Consider the following 20,153-nt stretch of genomic DNA (forward strand, 5'->3'; position numbering starts at 1 on the left):
TAAGAACCTTTTCATAGGGCAGGGGAACCCCTGCTCCCGAGTGCACTGGGAGGGAAGCGGGGGGGGGAAATTATTTTTAGGGGATCCTAATTCATATGTGTGGGGCTGACCGCGGAGTTTTTAGGGGGCTCTAACCCATACGGCTGTGGCTGACTGGAGTTTTTAGGGGGCTTTGACCCCTGCCAGCTGGGCAGGGCTGACCGAGGAGGGCTGCGATCTGATCAATCGTAGCTAGTGAACCACCCCCCTCCAGGGGAACCATATCAGTTCTTGACAGTTATATTTTTATTTAAATTAGCAAATCAGTATTTCTGGTGATATTTATTAAAAATATGACTGTAGTAGAAGAAAACAGTATCTTTTGTATCACAAAAAATAGTGAAATCTCACAAAAATCTCACACAAAAAAAATCTTATCAGGAAAATTAAAATCTCACAAAAATAGTTATTGATCCAAACAATACTGATCAAACTAGTATTTGATCAAAACTGGTTTGATCCAAAGAAAACCTGGTCAGAATAATATATGGAAACTATTGTTATTTAAATTTGGACAAACTATATTAGTAGTTTGTGTCCGCAATTATACTTGGACAGCGCAAGAGAAGTGCTGGTGGTATTTCTTTTGAAATGAGATCATGTCAATAAGACACTATTTAACAAAGATTAGAGCTTATATCTCTGGCACAGTGAGATAGCAATCAGTGCGATTTCAGCAAGAACAACTGTTAAGTTCATATCAGTTTTACTATTGGAGTCTTTATTTGGTAATAATAGATAACAGTTGATAGTTGAAAGTTCTTAGCACAGCTTAAAGTCATATCCAGGTAACTTGACCTTTGTTAATGGGCTTTAATTACAATTTTACAAGAGAAAGGTTGAGATTACAGTAAATTAATTACTTATATTTCAATATAGACATAAGGAATAATATTGGTCTCTCTCTGATTTACAAGGAAATTATTTGCTTCTTGTGTAAGTGAACCAAAAGTACAAAATTAGACACATGGCAATGACATTATTGTTTTCAATATTCCTTACTAGGGAGAGTAAGACAGCACAGTCTCCCCGAGTTTATAATCTTTTGGTAAACATTATATATATGAGTTACATGTGTCTGGTAAACCCAAGCTCAAAGAGCCGCGGGTAGTCTCTCCAGAGAGGGAGACTGCCTGCCAGATCCTTTTCCATCTCTAACATTGCTGAAAAATCCCTTACTTGGCTTTGTGTACACGAGTAAGTCTACAGCTCAATACACACACTCACGTATATGCATACACACATATACACGCATATAGCGTGTGTGTATGTTTATGTGTATATATCTGCATATGTGTATGTCTGTGGGCTTTGATACCCTTCATCTCCTGCAGCCTTCTGCTTCAGTCCTGCTCTTTCTTTGTTCATACTACCGACTCCAACAAAGCCCATGTATTTTCTTTTTTAATCTGGCTTTTTATTTTGTTATCACCGTTTCTGTCAGTGCTTTCCAAACAGACAGAGGCATGCTGCCTTGTTGAACTCCCCATGTGAGGACAGGCCATCAAACAGACAGTAAGTTAGGAAGAGAGGAGCAATGTATGTGTATAACAAGCGTGTCAGAGCAGTCAAGTGTAGCACAAATTGTGTTTTAAATAAAATAAATATGGCTATTTATAAAAGATCAGTCAGCCTCAGGAAATAATGTTAAAACATTTTGGGAACAACAGTGACTTAGCTGAAAAAATAGGATTTTAGGGTAAACTCATATGAAATTGCATAATATATAATTGTGCAAAGAATCTTTTTATCCTTCATGTTCAATGGAGCCTATGATTTGCTATGCAATCACATGCTTTATATTGAAATAATTCTTTTCCCAGAGGATTTTAAAATTAACAACACTGAACTCAGTTAAGTACCTTATCTAGAAACAAAAGCATGAAGTTAAAAATCCCCCTTATTTTTAATGATTCCTGCCATACTTTTGTGGAGTGGATTCAGGTCACATATGGGAGAATATGTTATAGGGATTATTTGTGAAAAGATGTTTAATTCAAAGATGTGCTACTCAGTTCACTCTGAAACAGCTTGCATATAAAGAAACAGAGCACATGACTGTTCAGGTTTGATGTTTTGTTAATTAATAGAATAGCCCACTTTAAATTTCACAGAATGGAAAGAAAAGGATGACACCCTGCTCTGAAATGTTTCTCACTCCCAAAGAGCCAAGTTCAGAACAGTGAGTAGAGATTTCTTTTCTTTTTCTCTCTCTTCCTGCCAAATGGAGCAAGCACCCCTACACAGCCTCTAAAAATTTATCTGAAATGCTGAAGGTGATGTTTCAGTTTCATTCTGCCTGACTCCTGGGTGCACCTGGGTGCTTCAGAGATGTTCAGAAGGAGCAAACAGGTGAGTTATGTTTTTCTTACTTCTCCTTTGAATCAGCGAAAGAGTTAATTTTAATGAGAATGTGCAAGAATTGTAGTGTATGTGCTAGGGATTAAAGATCAGCTATTATAAATTGTCAATCTATAAACCACCAGCCACTAGTTCCCATTGCACTTTGACCTTATCTTTATATATAACAGGAAAGAGCTGTTCTGAGCCCAGACAGGACGGGACCACAAGAGCTGCAGGAGCAGCTGGGTAGAGGACACAGAAACTGTTTATTACACGAGAGATGGAGACAATATTTGGTAGAAATAAAGAAGAACATCCAGAGCCCATAAAAGCTGAGGTGCAAGGTAAGTAAAAGAAAATCTGTTCTAATATGGGCGGTTACTTCAGTTTTTTCAAATACGTAAACACTGAAACACTTGTTCACCCAAGACAACACGGAAAAGGGAAACTGAGAAAGCGAGAAACGTAAGTGAATTTTGTTTAAAGGACTGATCTCAGATAACATTTGTCCTCTGACTGCGAGATTTTTCTCACTTCATGGGCATTCCTGTGTACTTTTCAAAATAGTCTGTTTAAACAGGATTCGCTGAAGTCAACGGTGAGGGATGAAATCTCGGGATTTAATCTGGTGACACCCCCCCGCCCATGGCTCTGCTCAGGCTTTCAGTTTCTCCTCTCTGTAACCCTTCCCTGCCCTCCCTCTGTCTGCTCACACTCTTCCTTGCCTCCTGGAGACAGTCACTCAAATTGGGACTCTGCAGCAATAGTATTTCTACGTAGAAAAGCAGCAGTCATGGATGCCACTGCGTACCGTTAAAAAGAGGGTTCAGAAATTAATCCCGTAAAAACTGCGGAGTATCCTTCAGCGAGATAGTTTCAAGTGGCTCTCTAGGGATGAACGCTAGATCAGTCTATTTTTACTGCTTTTTTTACTTTACAGAAGAGTTTTTTGCTATAGCTACAGGAGAGTTTTGTTGCTGAGAATCCTTATTTAGTAACTATATGCCGCATTGTTTGTAATATGTAGTCCAAGAAATGGCAGGCTTCTGAAACCAATTTTAAAGTCACTTCCCAAGTGCAATACTTAAAAAGATGACAATTAAAACTTGCATTACTTTGTTGTTGTTGTTGTTCAGTTTGGTGGCTGAATTGGAAAAGATTTTGTTTCAAGTCAAAGTACTTTGTTAGAATTTGCGGTAGTTTTATGCCTTTCAATTTTTTTTGCTCAAGATAAAACCTTATTATTGAAACATTTGAAGAAGTTTGCAAACAAAGCATTTATCTCACCTCATCTGTATTATGGAATAGTTCATTTGAACAAAGACTGCGTATTTCAGTAAATAAAATTATGTATACTAAATATTCCTTCATTGGTAATGATGATTCAGTATTTACCAATTATGAAAACTAAAGGGAACCTTGACCTCTTTAAATATTTTGCTAGCTCTGAGCTCTGCCAGTATTTTGGCTCCTTGTTACGCAATATGTACACTGTAAATATGACCCTGTGCTTCTAACGTCAGCCATAATTTAACCCACGCTCTCCTAAACACTGTACAGCCATGGGATTGTATGAGACTCTGTTGCTATGATAGGTAATAAATTTCAAAATATTTGGAGATTTTACTGTGTTACTTTTGTGTCCTCATGTGGTACAGAAAAGTGTCATTATTTCCACTACAGATAAAAGTCTGAAGCAAAAAAGATACAAGGTCCAGATTTTTAAAGCTATTTAAGCACTTTAGGATGCTGATTGCTACCCAGTGTGATTTACAGAAATTCTTAATTCCCACTATGATGAATTTTCGTCTGAAAACCTCTCTAGATAACCCTTTGCTCCACGCTTTTCGTACTGGAATTATGCCAGAAATTATACTGAATTACTCCAGAAGTTTCAGAAGCTGCATCACGTCCACAGTGCCTTAAAAAGAAGATCCCCTTTTCCCCCTGTTTATCTCTTCCAGCGAAATTGTTTTATTGGCCTGTCCTGGAACTTTATGAGCATCATTATTCTGATACAGGAATAATCTCTTAAACAAAATTTTTAGCCTTAGGAGCTGCAATATGTTCACTAAATTGCAGAAATGTCTGCTTTTCTTGAATGATGGGCCCCAAAGCAGAAGACAGTTTTACTGGGTCAAAATCCCACAAGACCTCATATGCAGCAGCAGTATTACATTTTCACCTCGGGGAACGAAGGACTGGTTGCAGCAAGACCGCATGCAGTCAGCCCAGTTCAGTGTCAGCAAAAGGTTTGATGCAGCCCACACTCATTGCACAGATTTACGGTCATAAATGGCATTGGTAGGAGGGTGGGAGCGCAGAAGACTACACTCACTACACTGCTGTCAGGGTTTGTAGCTGGGCTGGCTATTAAACCCATGGCAGATGCTCTCTGTTAACCCTTTCCTTCCCCGAGAAGGGGGGAGGAAAAGAGAAAAGGGAGAGAGGCTTACAGGTTGAAAAGTTAAAGCAGTTTTAATAAACAATAACAATGAAAAATAGCATCATAATAATAATAATGGAAATAATTGAATATATACAAATATATACAAAACGAAGATCGAGCTCCCCCAATGACCATCACGTCACCACCGGCCCTGCAGGGCAGGCTCTGGGAAGTCGACTCAGCAGGACTCAGCAACTGACAGGAACTGGCTTCAGGAATGCACAGATTGGGATTGAAGGCAGGAGAAAAACAGACGGAGTCCTCTTTGGGCGCCGGCCATGGAAGAAGAGAGGGCGACCCTTGTAATCCCTCACCTTTAAACTGACAATGACGTGTATGGGATGGAATACTTCGTTGGTCACTTTTGGGTCACCCGTCCTGTCTGCTCCTCCCCGCAAGTGTGACCCTTTTACGGCCTTTCACTTGTGGACCATAAGAGACTTAGCAGTGACCTTGGTTTCTATAGGAATAAGTGTAAGCAAGACCCTTTCTGCATACCATTCTTGCTGTTACCTTAGTAATAACTATAAACTTCAAGCATTATCAATTCTAGAAGCAAACACTGCCTGACAAACGTGTAGTTAACTTCAGAAAGTGCAGTTACTTAGAAGAAACTTAACTGAAAGGAAAAATCACTGAAAGGAAAATTGGTTCTGTCCTAGTCCAAACCAGGGCAACTGCAGCTGCCCATAGTATTGGAGAAATAGCGGATCCTACAATCTTCTGTTGCCAAATAACAGAAAACTGTAGAAAGGGAAGTGGCAAGAAGAGAAACACTTGTATTTTAGGCATATAAGCAGACTAAACTTGTTCAGCGATTAACGTTCAGGAGTCAGCCAAACAAAAATTATGTATCTCTTTTGAATATATACTTTCTTAAAATCATAATCCCATTCTCTCTGAAGGATTCTTTTCTGTTGCTAACTTGTGATTTCCACACTGTCTTCTCACCAACTAATTTTAGTTACTCAAGTTTTCTGCAATTATGTGTATTAAAGGTTAAACCTTGTTCATGTTGTACAAAAAAGTACTCTAATTATCGCATTGGAACTTCTTGTACTAGAAAGGCAAGTAAAGTTTGGTTTTCAAGGCTCTTCTAGAATGTAATAATAATAATATTAGTAATGGAAGTCCATCCATTGTGTCAACAATTTTTTATCTTCCTCGTGTATTCCAGAACTGTAACACTAATGAAGTTGTGTGAGTATGGTAGCATACAGTATTAGTTGGTTAGGCTGACTGAGAATATATTTTAGGTAAAGCTACCATTTACTCCATATCCTTCCTTTACATTTCGATGGTTTTTCTTGTTTCCTTAATGTCATTTGTTTGAAGAAATGGAAAATGTCCTTGTCTCCCTTACCTAAAAAGGTCAAAATTCAGGAAATATTATCTTAGAAAGTGGCCAAAGTCCCTTTAGGATCTCAGAAAGTCTACAGCAAAACAATTGTTACCTCTCTGCAACTGCATCGGCTTTGACAAAATTGAATATTTCCATAGGAGGACATTTCTATCCATTGTAAAGGGAGTATTAATAAGAAAATGTGTCAATGTATTCAATATGAGGTCACAAACTAAATGATAAGGAGAATTAAAAGTTCTGAATAGCTTTTTATGCAAAGACAATGTTCAGTGCAGGAATTGTGTGGAAAAGTAGTATGTGATCTTAAATGTTCCCTCGGGAGGCATACACACAAAGAAGCAAGTGAAGCTTTTAATTTAATATCTGATATGCTTTTGTTCAGCTCTTTAACCCTAATGACATTCTTTAATTGTTATTCTGTGTGTCAAATGGCAGGTAATGTATTTCTTGCAGGGATTTGATTAGGAACATTTCTTATTCAAACCTCAGTGGTACTTACATACTTTCAGTGTAATATTCCTACCCTTTATTTGTGTTCAAAACACCAACATTATGACTAGTGTCACAAAAGCACTCCCAAGATGACACTACATTATGCTGTGTAATTTAATCAATGAAATTTTTACTGGAATTCATTTAGCCTGAAGTTTAAATTGATGTACTGAAGGCCAATGCAAGTCATATAACCTATAAATTGTGTTTATTTCTGATAAGCTCTAGCTTTTCCTGGCATGAGTAAAAGGGTTTAAATGTATCACTTTAAAATCTCAGTGCAGAAAAGAAAGGTCCAACTTTATTTACTTCCTGCTATTTGGCAAATTACATTCCAGCAATCTCAACTTCTTATAGTAATCTCATATAGCAATATTCATGCAGAATATTACTCATGCCACATTTTTGAGCAGATCATATTTTAATTAACCCAAACTCCAACATAATTATATGCTATTACAAATCTTGACACACCCATAGTCTGTCTGCCTATATGAAGCCTATGCCCTTAGGAAAATTGTCCCGTAACATGCCCATCACCTAAATGAATGAATATTGGTATCTCCTTTTTGTTTCTAGGTCAGTTGCCCACTTGGTTGCAAGGGATACTTCTCCGAAATGGCCCAGGGATGCACACAATAGGGGAGACTAAGTATAACCACTGGTTTGATGGCTTGGCTCTGCTGCATAGCTTTACATTTAAAAATGGTAAGTTGTTGCACATCAGATTAGAAAAAGCTCAACAACCCAAATATTGGTGCCTTATGTTGCTAGTTCTGGTTTGAGTTTCATTAGAGTTGGAATGTTGCAGGTTTCGTCTACAGAGTGGCACTGTGGTGAGGTGGTAACCACTTCGTGGAAAGTCTCTCCAAACATACGCTCACTCCTCACTCCTCACTCTTCACAGCAGCAGCAGGAGTATCTCTGCAGGGCTGTTAGCAGAGACAGATTATCTTGTCCTTTCTTCTGGAGTGCCGAAGTTCAATATTCTCTGCACTGCAGGGTAGCCTGCAACCAGCGCTGAGCCAGTCACTGCAGGGCAGCCTTTGCTGTCCACCCAGAGCAAGAAAACCTCTATTGTTTCACACTGGATCAACCAAAAGTACTGTAATATCTGGAGGTTTTTCTGTTGTGGATGAACAACCTAGTTTCAGGGAAGACTAACATTCCCCTTCTGGGATTTGGTTGCAGCTATAACAGCTGCCAGGAGAGAAACTGGGCCACTGTGTCACTCCACAAATCAAATCTCACTCATATATACTTGACACCCCTACAAGCAGTCCTCCTCCTCGTCACCCTTACAGAGGGAAAACAGGCAGCTCCTCTATCCAAAACAATTCCATTTTTTGCTTTCAGTTAAAGCATTTTTTATCAGTTCAGCTGTTTTACAGGGTGAGGCAGGATGTTTTACGCCTAGATTCTTGCTGCAAAAAGTATGTATCTGTAAAAAGATCTGGGTTTTACTCCTGTCATCCTCCATTCCTAGTGTTTACTTTTTAGTTTCCAGTTCTGTGGTTTCCATTTCTGTGATTGGAGGCATTTAATGCAACTGCAGGATCTCCTTGCCTGTCCAGCTCTACATCCTTAACAAAATTATAACCTATAAAGAAATGACAGTGTTTTTTAAAACAGCCAGTATATTTTACTTACCTAAAGCAAACAGAGCTCAGTTGGTTCAAGTATAGTGGTCCATTACATTGTTTAGGATAGACATTGATTCCTTCAAACAATTTGTTACTCTCTCATAACTAAATTTTGCCAATACAGGAGATTTATCACCACCCACACATTGATGCATAATTAATCATTTTTACAGAGATTGGTTTACTGGAAGAGTTTATCCAAATCCTTCCTTTCCTCTCCACAGTCCCCCAGTATTGTCCAAATGTGTTGGGAATCAAGGAAGCTAGACAAATTGTTACCAATCTCAGAAGCCACAAGAACAGTCCTGAGCTCCTCAGAGAGCTGAAAAGGCCTCCCAAAACAGGGACTGAGTGACATCGTTGGTTTCGTTGCAAACTTTTCTTAGCTAAAGGCCACCTGAGTGAGAAACTCTTTCTCTGACTTTACGTATGCTAATTTTCTAAAGAACTCGGTATGAAATGTGATTGAAACCTGTTTGGCCTTTGTCAGGTGAAGTTTACTACAGAAGTAAGTATCTCCGAAGTGACACATACAACCACAATATAGAAGCAAACCGAATCGTGGTGTCTGAGTTTGGAACGATGGCTTATCCAGATCCATGCAAAAACATATTTGCCAAGTAAGCAACACTTTTTCCAACAAGATTTTTGTAGCTACTTCTCTCTCCAGCACAGATGTCTTTCTGTTTACCCTTGACACATATTTACAAATACAAAATTTATTTTGTAAATTTACAAATGCTAAATATTGAAAAGGCCAAGAGATATATCCAGCACTGTACTCTCTATGGGTTATTCTAAGGCAAATATTTTAAATTCATTTTATCAGCAATATTGGCTCTTTTATTGACTATTGCAAGTAGATTTTGTTGTAATTTTGAAGAAACAAATATTTTCTTTTCAAGTGTTTTGCAGAAGTTTATAAAAATGATACTCTGTAAGGGGAGAAGCAGGAAGAAAGAAAAAGATTAAGAGGTGGGGAAGGAATTAATGCAAAGTTTATTCAACAAAAAGAAGAAAAGCATCAATAACTTTAAAAAAAATCAGAAAAACTTCTGGATTAAAGACCACTTGAAAAAAAAAAAAGTTATGAAAAATTTCAATTGTTTCTTGATTCATGTGCAGTGCTTTGAAGGACTGCACCCATAGGCCTGAGCTAATCTTATGTTCAAAATCAGAACCACTTGGGATCATTGCAATAGCTGCTTTCATACTGTTAGAAAGGATGGTAGACTGTATGTGAGAGGCAAGGTGTAAGCCATTGTGTTGTCGCCTGTCTTGTAAAACTGGCTGTGGATATTCCCTGACAAATGCAAGTAGCTCACCCATCTCTTCTTCCTGCCTGAGCTACCTCCAATGACCTTGAATTTGATATTTGGTCAGAACACATGCATGGATAGTTATTGCAAATTAGTTGATATGTTGTAAGTCGTTACCCTGAGATAAGATGCTTTTCTTCCCCCTCCCAGCAGTAATAGGGTAACACTGGCGTTTTAAGTTCTAAAGGGATATAAGCAACTTTTGTCTTGACTTCAAGTGAATATGATAAAATCTTACACTAATAAGTAAAACTATAAAGCCCATATGTGAAGTTGGATCTTCTTTGAAATCATAATTGTGATATGGGATAACACCAGAAACAAAACTATTCCATCAGGGAGTATATGAATCCATCTATTTTATGAAGCCATACACTGAAAAACCTACCAGCTTTTAGGCCAAATTCTCACAAGGTATGCACAGGAGAGCATGCAATTAGCTCGTCCTGATAACCCAGTGGATATGTTACAGCTGACAGCAGGACTGGACCTGAATGCCCATTTGTGTATGGAAAACCAGTTGCACTCATGTTCTTAATCCTCGCCCAGGCCAAGGGCACTGAACAAGTCCATCTCCTCCGCTTTTCCACCCTTTCCACCGAGGCAGTGCAGGAGCTGCCAGAGGAGGGCACAGCAGGGGAGAGGCAGACCCAGCTCCATGACCCTGCTGCTGTGCACATCCCACGCTGCTGGGGTGACTCCTGCTTTGCACGGTGTAAAAGGTAGTACAGCTTCTGCTGCTCTAATGAACCCATATGAAATTTCCCTCTGCACAGGGCATTCTCATATCTGTCTCACACCATTCCTGAGTTCACAGACAACTGCCTGATCAACATTATGAAAACTGGGGATGATTTTTATGCTACCAGTGAGACTAACTTCATCAGGAAAATTAATCCACAGACTCTGGAGACACTAGAGAAGGTATAAACAACTGTCTGTCATCCTGGTTCCTTATCTGCTGATGAATACAGTTTCAGGCTGACTCATAAGGATCCTTTGACATGTGCAAGACACAAAACCAGAAAGATACTCTTCTGCTACTCCCTTATTTTTGAAATCATCGTCAAGTGAAACAGTGAAGATACCAGATCTTTTAAGAACTCATGAGTTCAATATTAAATCCCAGTTAGCTTGGGAAAAGCTGGGCTTTGGGCAATTTCACTTGTACGTAGTCTAGCAAGGCTGCAGGAATAACACCACATACAATGCTTCTGATGTGATTGTTTTGGATTATTCCCATTATTATGCATCTGTAGTTATCCAGTGACTTACATAATTAACAATTCAGTAGGTCAGTTATATGACTACTTTTCAAGGACCTTATGCAAGATATTACTTAACTAATAAAATGAAATCTTGACATATTGAAATACACAGTGAGTTTTTTCTAGCATGCAGTACAGTTTGAGTACAATTTCCAAGCTTTAAATCAAATAGAATTCTTTTTGCTCTAGAAGACTGCTAGACTCATAACCCTATCAAAGAAACTGCTTTCAGGATGAAATGGGCATTTACAGAGCAACTTCTTTAGCCAATCCTCCCGTTATGTGACTGCAAGAGAGAAGTGAATGTAATTCAGATTCTGTAACTTGTTTTAGCCTTGAATTAGAAAATCATTTGAGTACCTGCATAAGTAATTTGGATTAACTCTTTACATTTCAAGGCCTTTTGAAAATGGAGTAGCAATAAAAGGCTGCCAGTGCTAAAAAGCTGGTGGATTTGTAGTGTTAGCTGAGATAAATTTTATTTCTCTTACACATCTCTCAAATCTCCTATTGCATCATTTTCCAGGTTGACTACACCAAATATGTAGCTGTAAATGTGGCAACTTCTCATCCACACTATGACAGTGCTGGAAATACTCTCAACATGGGGACTTCAATAGTTGATAAAGGGAAGACAAAATACATTCTATTTAAGATTCCTCCCTCTGTGCCAGGTAAGATACGTCTTTTATCAGTAGTTTCTAGAAACTTGTTAGCAATTTCTTTTCTTCTGAGGTTAAGGGGTGGTGATACAGCTCTTCTAGAAACCAACAGTGTTAATTTTCTTAATCTTAACTTAGTGTGAACTCACTGTTAACTGCTTAGCCTGTCTGGGCATGTGCTATTACAAAGGTTCATCTTGAACACTGTGTAAACAGAGTATTTCAGTATGAAGAACATTGCTTTTAGCAGAATTTGCTTTTAGAAGAATTCTACTTCGAATATTACTGGAGTGAACTAACTCTTTTAGAAGAATTTCCATTCCCTGTATTGTGATGTGTAGAGGGAAGATGAACAGAAACAATTCTATCTATAGGGCAGTATATATAATTCGAAGTCGTAAATTTCAATTTTCTTCATAAATGTAAAATGTTCTTACAATGCTGATACTGTGATGATAGAGGAGCATAATAACAAAAAATACCTAATATAGAGTTAATTCCTCTCTAACCTGGACTACACTAGGCCTTGCTGAAATACTGTCCTTTGTCCACAGAGCAAATCACTTGCTCTTTTTCCTTCAAGACAATTTTTTTTGTGGTGGTGGTGGTCAAAATCAGCCGCTAATGTGATGTCTGTCCTCTTGGTTGAACAATCAAGAGGCCTTCCACAGCTGAAAGATGTTTGTAATTTCTAGCTGGGGCTCAAAGTAAATCAGTATAGATCAAACAGGGACATCTCCTTAGAAGTTCAAAAACATGAGGGCATTTGCACCCCCTTGTAAAGCTGCTGATTTAATTGAACACCTTTCTCGTCTGTGCTGAAACTTCTCAAGACAGTAACCAGTGGAATCAAATAACTTAGACAAGGGACCTCTGTCTAAATGGATCCAGCACTGTGATATTACTGCATCACTTCAGTCAGATGCAAACTTCTATGTCAATTCTTTAGGAGGAAACAAGCCACTTTCTTAACAGGAAAATGCAAATAAAACTGAGAGGAACCTGGTTTTTCCTACTTCATACATGGAGAAATCCCAAGCACAAGACTGGTTTGGAATTTATTATTAATATAATTTTATTTTTTATCATTTATGTTCAGAAAAAGAAAAGAAGAAATCTTGTTTTAAACATCTGGAAGTGCTATGCTCCATCCCTTCTCGCTCTCTGCTCCAACCAAGCTACTACCATAGCTTTGGAATCACAGAAAATTACATCATCTTCATAGAGCAGCCATTCAAGCTGGATATTGTCAAGATGGCAACTGCTTACATCCGAGGTGTGAACTGGGCTTCCTGCCTTGCCTATCATAAGGAAGAGAAGGTATTTGTCCTAATGCTGAGCAATGGAGTCAGCCAGGCCAGTAATCCCTTCCACACTGGTTTTCATCTGGTTCATTAATTTCAGCAATCCCTTATTTTTCTTCAACCCCTGACTTACATGTTGTACGCTTTTTTGAGAAGTATGTTTTTGAATACTCTCTCCCGTATCCAGAAATGTCACAAATAATTATCTGATGCTGAAGTACTTGAGAAAGAGGATAGTTTGGCATTGTTAGAAACATTGTGTGCCAGCAGAGAAACTGAAAACCACACTAGCATCCCAGACACATACAGTTGCTCCGGGTCCAAACAAAACACTGTATGTTGTGGATGAGATCTGTTCTAGATCCATTGCATCAGATAGGAGAGCCAGGCTGGTGGAAAAGCCTGCACCCAACAAAAGGAGAGTCTTTCACTGTGGCAACTGAGGAAAAAAACTGTTTCCTGAGAACCTGATTTCTACCTGGTCTGGTCATCAATAAGTGGGGCATGCTGGGACAGAGGGCACCAGCACAGAGTGCTACAGAGACTCTGGACTAAGGCAGATTTATTTAACTTAAAAATAAAGCAGGAAATTTTCCAGGTTTTACTGGAAAATTTCAATCCTCAGCCTAGCCCAAATAGTAATTTACAACAGTAAAATGAGTTTAAAGCACTTCCACACTCATTTTACTCCTGCATTTTTTGATATTCAGGGTGGAACCTCTTGTCTCCTAGCAGCAAATCCTGAATTCTCAATACACTTCAGTAGCAACAGACAATACATTAGAATGTTGATGGCTACCGTTAGAAAACAGTTTCCTAAATAACTATTTGCTGATCATTAATGGTTTTTAATAATGTTTCCTATCTTTCAGACTTGGTTTCACTTTGTAGACAAGAAGACTAAAAAAGAAGTATCCACCAAGTTTTATACCAATGCTATGGTGCTTTTTCACCATATAAATGCTTATGAAGAGGACGGCCACATTATTTTTGATATTATTGCCTATAGAGACAATAGCTTATATGATATGTTCTATTTAAAAAACCTGAGTAAAGACTTTGAAGAGAAGAACAAGCTTACCTCCATACCAACCTGCAAACGATTTGTTGTTCCTCTGCAGTATGACAAGGTAGAAAGAAAATGGCTTTTTAACCTGTTCTTTGGTCAGTAATTTAAAATACTTCAGCATGAATGATGGGTGAATTATTAGTTGCTAGCCCTTATGTGCAAATCTCTGATTCTTTACAAATAACATAGTCACAAAGTGTGCAGGAGGTTTGTTTTGTGTATGTATGGTGAGAAATGGCAATGAGCAGCTGGACGTGCAGTTACATGGATCTAGGTTCTGATACCACCCTTGATGGAGAACAGGGCTATTGAGCATACACAATTTCCTTACCAGTGAGATTATTTGTAAGAGTAAGATGCTATCAAATACGAGCAGATATGTCAGCTTGGCTGTTGACTGGAAGGGCATGCATGAGGGTTTGCACAACCTGTTTCTTCCACTTTACTGGAAGCCTATATGTAATATACGCACGCTCCCGAGTGTTGCAATGGTTTTATTAAAATTAGAAGATTTCATTTAAGTGTGAGATTTACCAGGAATAGGAAAGATTTTATCTTTCAATTTAATTTAAAACATCATTTTACATCATTGTTTGCAGGGAAGATTTTATACTGCCCAGCAACTTGGGCAAGTTTCTGCCTGATGCATTTGGAATGGTTAATACTTTTTCTTTCTACATCGTAGAATCTTGCTGCTTTGTTCATGTCTCAAAAACAGTTATGCAGCAATGTCAAAGGATGTGTTGGATCACACCAGCTATCCAAACTACGCTGCGATCTTAAGAATTCAGCCGCAGTGTATTAAAAACAAGAGTGCATTACACCTATTTTTGCACTTGATTCATAGCAGGTGCAAAAAAACTAACCTTGGTGACTTTTAGTGGGAAACCTAATTCCTTGAAACCCATCTTCAGTAATTAAATTCACAAACTATGTAATCCATTTATTGTGCTTCTGGAACATAGCCATGTCTATCTAAACCTTTCTAAAGGCTCGGTGTGATTCAAAGTGATTACATTCTGATATATTAAAATCCTCTGAGTACAGCAAGATTTCTAATGAAAAGGTCAGAATCTAATGTTACAAGATAAATGCCATAAGAAGGAACTTCTTGAAGTTGGATTATTTGTTTAATCCCAAAATTGTCTATATCAATATCAAACCTGATGACAGATCTAAATTAGAAGCATGTTCTTAGAGCCACCTTACTTTTTCAGCATATGTCTCTTTCAGGATGCAGAAGTAGGTTCTAATTTAGTCACAATTCCATCTACCGCAACTGCTGTAAAAGACAAAGATGGCAGCATCTATTGCCAACCTGAAATACTATGTGAAGGTGAGACATATCTGTTATACAAACCGCAAATATGTTCTCTTACACACACATAGGTGCATTCTAATAATGCCTAATAGCTGTTCATATATGTAAGATCTTTATAAAGCTAAGAGAAATGAAACTTTTAATTAATATGTTTAGTGTAGATATTGACAGTATCTCTGTCTTCTTTACTTCCCTCCTCTGGGTCTATCCAGTAATATAAGACCCTGAACCTCTCAGATATATATTTATCAAGAGTGAAATCCTTTAAATGTGTGAAGTTACATCAGTTTTATATTAATACAGGATCCCAAGTCTGATCTTACAACTATTAATATTGCTTGCAAATCTACCCATTGTAAGAGTAGTTTTAGGTAAATAGGTCTGTTATAAATAGCAACTTCAGTATTGCAATTTTATAAAGATTGCCTTTGAAAGTGGATTTTTAAACTTTTTTCAGGGTATAATAAAAGGCATATGTAAAGAGCATGTATTTACCTAAAGTGAAAGTAATTTCTTAGAATAGTAGCTCCAATTATATCTCAGATATTCACATCTCATCTATTTATGAAGAAAGAAAACAAAACCAAACAGAAACCCTTCATAAGTTCCAGTATAATGAATCCCTAAGAATGAAAAATTGTCATTTTTGAACTAACAATCCTGGCTTAATTATGTTGTGTTAATATCCATCTTCAGCTTTTTAGAAATTCAGACATATAAAATCTATGCAACACCTGTTTTAAATACTGTCATGGTTTTTCACAGAGCAAAACTTCCTGAAGATTGGCATATGTAAATGTACATTTGAGTTATTTATCTTCTCTTGTTCCTAAGTCTTGAACTTTATGTTACCCAGGATTAGAACTGCCTCGCATCAACTACGACTACAATGGCAAAAAATACAAGTATGTCTTTGCAACGAAAGTCCAGTGGAGTCCAGTTCCTACAAAGGTATAATTAACATTTACAAGGTCAGAAACTGTATTTATAGAACACAGATCAAACTTAAGCAGTTATAAGTAGACCATGCTGTACTAGTTTGGCCCAAAGTACAGCATAATCTGTATTCATACATGCAAATTCAAAGTGTGTGGTTCTGAGGCCAGAAACTGAATTCTATTTTTCAACATCAAGTTAAAGCTTCTGAATGATGACACTGCAGCTCGGTACTATGTTCATAAACTTTGGCACTTGAAAGCAGGGAGATGAAAAGTTGAATTTGTATATTAGCTTACTTGTATGATTAAAACAGCCTCACTAGACAAACTATGGAAACAATATATCTTCATTTTACGAGGTAAAATCTGGAACATTATTATCAGCTGTTAAAAACATGTAGTTCCATAGGCAGCAGAACAAGTGCTTTCTTACAGATGTGACGAGATTGGATTCTCGAGTATTCAATAGTGTACATGTTTCTGTCAAAACTTTTCCCGTTGGTGGGTCATTCACATGCAAAGAAACAGGAAATGCCCAAGTTCTTACAAGGGTAAGCTCATGTTGTACCATTTCCCTCATAAACTCAGGCTACTGAACCCTCACTTTTCTGCTAAATTGGGCTGACCTTCTGTAATGTGCCAAGAGCTACACAGGAGAGAGTAGGAAAAAGAAGTACTAGACAGACATACATCTGTAATACTTTTTCCCTTTAGAAAACCTAACTAAAAAAATAAGTTATTGAAACAGTAGCTAATCAATTAAAAATATTAAAACAAGACCTAGTTTTTCATAAAACTTTATCTTTTGCTAGCTAGTTCTGTATTAGAGGGTAGCAAATGCTTCGTTTGCATATGCATGATGACAACTTTTCAGGAGACAGCCTAGAGTACCAATAGATTAAGATGAAAAGTATTAATCGTTGACGGTAAGAGTATTGTACAGACAAACTCACTCCTTATAATTCTTGTTCTGTGACTATAAGGCAGCGCAAACTGAGTTCACTGTTGGTTGTTGTATGTAATTACCACAACTGATTACAAAATAAAACTGGATTTCTGCATGATGCAAGAAAATTTATTGCAGCACATCTGACAGTAGCTCAAACAAATCTGCAAGTTTTTGATTTCCAGAGTAGATAATCCCTGCTTGACTTAAATATAATCAAAAATGCTGTTAGAAGATTTTTTTTCTCATCAGTTGTTCTTTAATGAATGCAGGCAAAACAACAACCACCATGTATAATCCTTAGGTCAAGTCTGTCAGCGAAATTGCTGTCATGTTGGTTAGAAGGGAGAATTCTTCCAAATTCTTCCTCCAGTAATTTGAATACTTTCATTTTTGTGTAAACATATTTTTTGACTAAAGGTCAAAAAGTAAAAGAATATAACTGGATCTGTATGGGTAGAGAAAAGGCCTTAATAGAATCTAATGAAATGAAATTAAAAGAATGTTGTGTGATTATGCAGCCACTAAATGTGACTCCAAAGTTTAACATTTTCTGTGTGTTTTGTTCTTGTGATGGCATACGCCTTGTTGCTCCTTAACTCTTAGCATTGGTCTCCCATGCCAGTAGTCTGCTCACGTCGTACCTTTGGAATAAACCACTGTCTGGGTCATCGACATTTCTCTTTTCTGGTCACAACAATTTAGGTTGCAAAATTTAATGTCCAGACAAAGGAAATGGTCCACTGGGAAGAGGAACACTGCTGGCCATCTGAGCCCATTTTTGTTCCCAGCCCTGATGCAAGAGAAGAGGATGACGGTAAAATAATGACAACATTCTGAAAGCTGTGGTTACATGAGTTTTGCATTAAATCTTACAAGTTTCATTGTTCTTAGTCAAGAAAGCTGAGTTGATTCCTCCACTGTGAGATTAAAATTAGCACCAGCCATTTTACTCCTGCAGGCAAAAAAACAAAGCAACAACAGACCAAAATCAGCTTGTGTAATGTCCCAAGGCAGCCATAAACAATAAACCCAATGCTTAGGACTTTCCAGAGAGCCACTCGGAGCTGGATTTATCAATAGTTTGGAGCAGCTGAAGCTGTGGGAAGTCAGCATTGTTACAGATGAGAACATGAAGTGGCACTGCAGGTATCCTGGTAATCTGGATCCAGTTCTGTTCTCAGGTGACTCCTTGCAAAGGCAGATGGCAAATAGCTGAAAGGATGAGTCCCAAACCTGCCAGGCACACAACTCAGTGTTGGTTTGCTTTTCTCCTTCCCAATGAACTGAAGGCAGACTGGCAAAAAGCACAGAAGAGAAGCATTCGTTAGTTCTTTAGCACTCTCAGTCAGACTTCTCAATCTAGTAAGTGCTTTCAGGTTGTGTCCTGAAATTCATAGGAAACAAGAATTGTTTCCTGACAGTTTTATCTTTTCTGCGTAGTAGAACTAGTATGTGCTTCTAATTCTTCATTTGTATGTCCCAGGCATTGTTTTGACCTGTGTTGTGAAGACTGATCCAAAGGAAGCGCCCTTCCTACTTGTCTTGGATGCTAAAACATTCAAAGAATTGGGCCGAGCCACAGTAGCTGTAGAAATGCATCTGGACCTGCATGGAATGTTTATACCAGAAAAAGTTTTGAAGACTGAGACTGAGTAAATGCTATTTATCCTATTACACAGACTGAGACAACCTTCTACTGAATGTGGGATAATATCTTTCAGGAACAACCTTATCTTATGACAAGAAATGACTAAATATAATCTCCTCAATAACTATATATAATCTCTTATAAGAGACAGCAATAACTTTTATTACAAATAACTATATGCACAACTGGTACATATCTATTCCAAAAGAAGAATGATCAGTATTAAGTGCTAATGTTGTATACAACTCATGGGGCAGGGAATAGAAGACAAAGGCAACATGAAATGCTTTGTTTGAGTAGAATGTAGCTTTCTGAGCAGATGAAGTACTGTATTTATAGGGTGATGCATGGCATGAGTCACACATGTCTGCAGCTCAGGTAACTTTCATGGACTGTTTCAAGACTGCAGCTCATGATGAGAGTCGTCTCCTGCCAGAAAACCTCATGTTAAACTATCTGCTATGATACCAGTAATTCACGGCAATGCATTCTCTTGGTGCTTGATTTCCTAAACTCTGCTGTAACCAAAGTATTACACTGAGGTGCTACAACTTTCTAATTTGTAACCTAAAAACCCCGCTTTGCTAATAATTTCATGGTGTCTTTTTCCCTTTTATGCTGACAAAAACAAGTAACTTCAAATAGAATATATGGTTTTCTGTAGCATTCAATTATACTTCAGTGCTATTCAATCTTAAACACTGTGTATTTAAATCAGTTTTCCTTGAGGAGAATCTCTGACATGACATTTCATACAATTAGATTATTACATTGTGTAAAAGATAAACAGAAATGTAGTATTTATTAATATTGCTAATAGTCTCTGTTAATAACAGAATGTATATGAATGAGAGCAGTATATGTGCAACAACCTGTTTAGGTGTGTGAAAGACCAAATTTAGACCTCATCTGAACTACAGAGTAGCTGAAACGACAAGCTACTGTTGCTCTAGCTAAGCACTTGCTTTATTGTCTGCTTAGGAGCGTCCATGTTCTGACCATTGCCTGTAACAGATGCTTCCCAATAAAAGGACACAACTCCCATTTATAGTCACAATTAAAAAGTACATTTCAACATAGAGTTCAAATGCCAAGTATACCGTGGCTGGTTTTCGTTATAGGAATGGCATTTCCTAATTCCCTGAGTGTGTTTCCTTTTTCTGATGTGGGGCATTGATTTTTCTTTAAATGAGAGCTTTTTTGCTTTGAATTGTATCTTCCTGTTGTAGATACCTTTACTGTTGGAGGCATCTTTACTGATGGAGAAAACTAGGTATCATCCATCCATTTTAGGTGTTCATCTGGTCTGTACGTATCACCACACTACTCAGGTATCTCTCACCTTT

General features: G+C 37.7%; 1 protein-coding gene across 2 annotated transcripts; it reads left to right on the forward strand.

Annotated features, from left to right (window-relative positions):
- Window positions 1-2,609: 2,609 nt before the first annotated feature.
- BCO1 (beta-carotene oxygenase 1) lies at window positions 2,610-19,815 on the forward strand. 2 transcript variants are annotated; one of them, XM_068411410.1, is made up of 11 exons: window positions 2,610-2,726; window positions 7,266-7,394; window positions 8,820-8,949; window positions 10,425-10,572; window positions 11,443-11,590; window positions 12,678-12,898; window positions 13,755-14,012; window positions 15,185-15,287; window positions 16,129-16,223; window positions 17,862-17,973; window positions 18,643-19,815. In XM_068411410.1, exons 1-11 carry the CDS (start codon window positions 2,663-2,665, stop codon window positions 18,813-18,815), a joined length of 1,581 nt encoding a protein of 526 aa, XP_068267511.1. In that variant the 5' UTR covers window positions 2,610-2,662; the 3' UTR covers window positions 18,816-19,815. The 2 variants fall into 2 exon arrangements, with proteins under 2 accessions (XP_068267511.1, XP_068267512.1); XM_068411411.1 differs by lacking the exon at window positions 2,610-2,726 and adding an exon at window positions 2,818-2,847.
- The last annotated feature ends 338 nt before the right edge of the window (window positions 19,816-20,153 follow it).

This window comes from Nyctibius grandis, chromosome 12 (assembly GCF_013368605.1).
Source record: "Nyctibius grandis isolate bNycGra1 chromosome 12, bNycGra1.pri, whole genome shotgun sequence".
NCBI classification, from domain to species: Eukaryota; Metazoa; Chordata; class Aves; order Nyctibiiformes; family Nyctibiidae; genus Nyctibius; species Nyctibius grandis.

Coding starts and splice junctions, on each gene's coding strand:
- BCO1 (XM_068411410.1), top strand. CDS start 2,663: ATGGAGACAATATTTGGTAGAAATAAAGAAGAACATCCAGAGCCCATA. Junction 2,727..7,265: donor CATAAAAGCTGAGGTGCAAG/GTAAGTAAAAGA, acceptor TTTTGTTTCTAG/GTCAGTTGCCCACTTGGTTG. Junction 8,950..10,424: donor TGCAAAAACATATTTGCCAA/GTAAGCAACACT, acceptor CCCTCTGCACAG/GGCATTCTCATATCTGTCTC.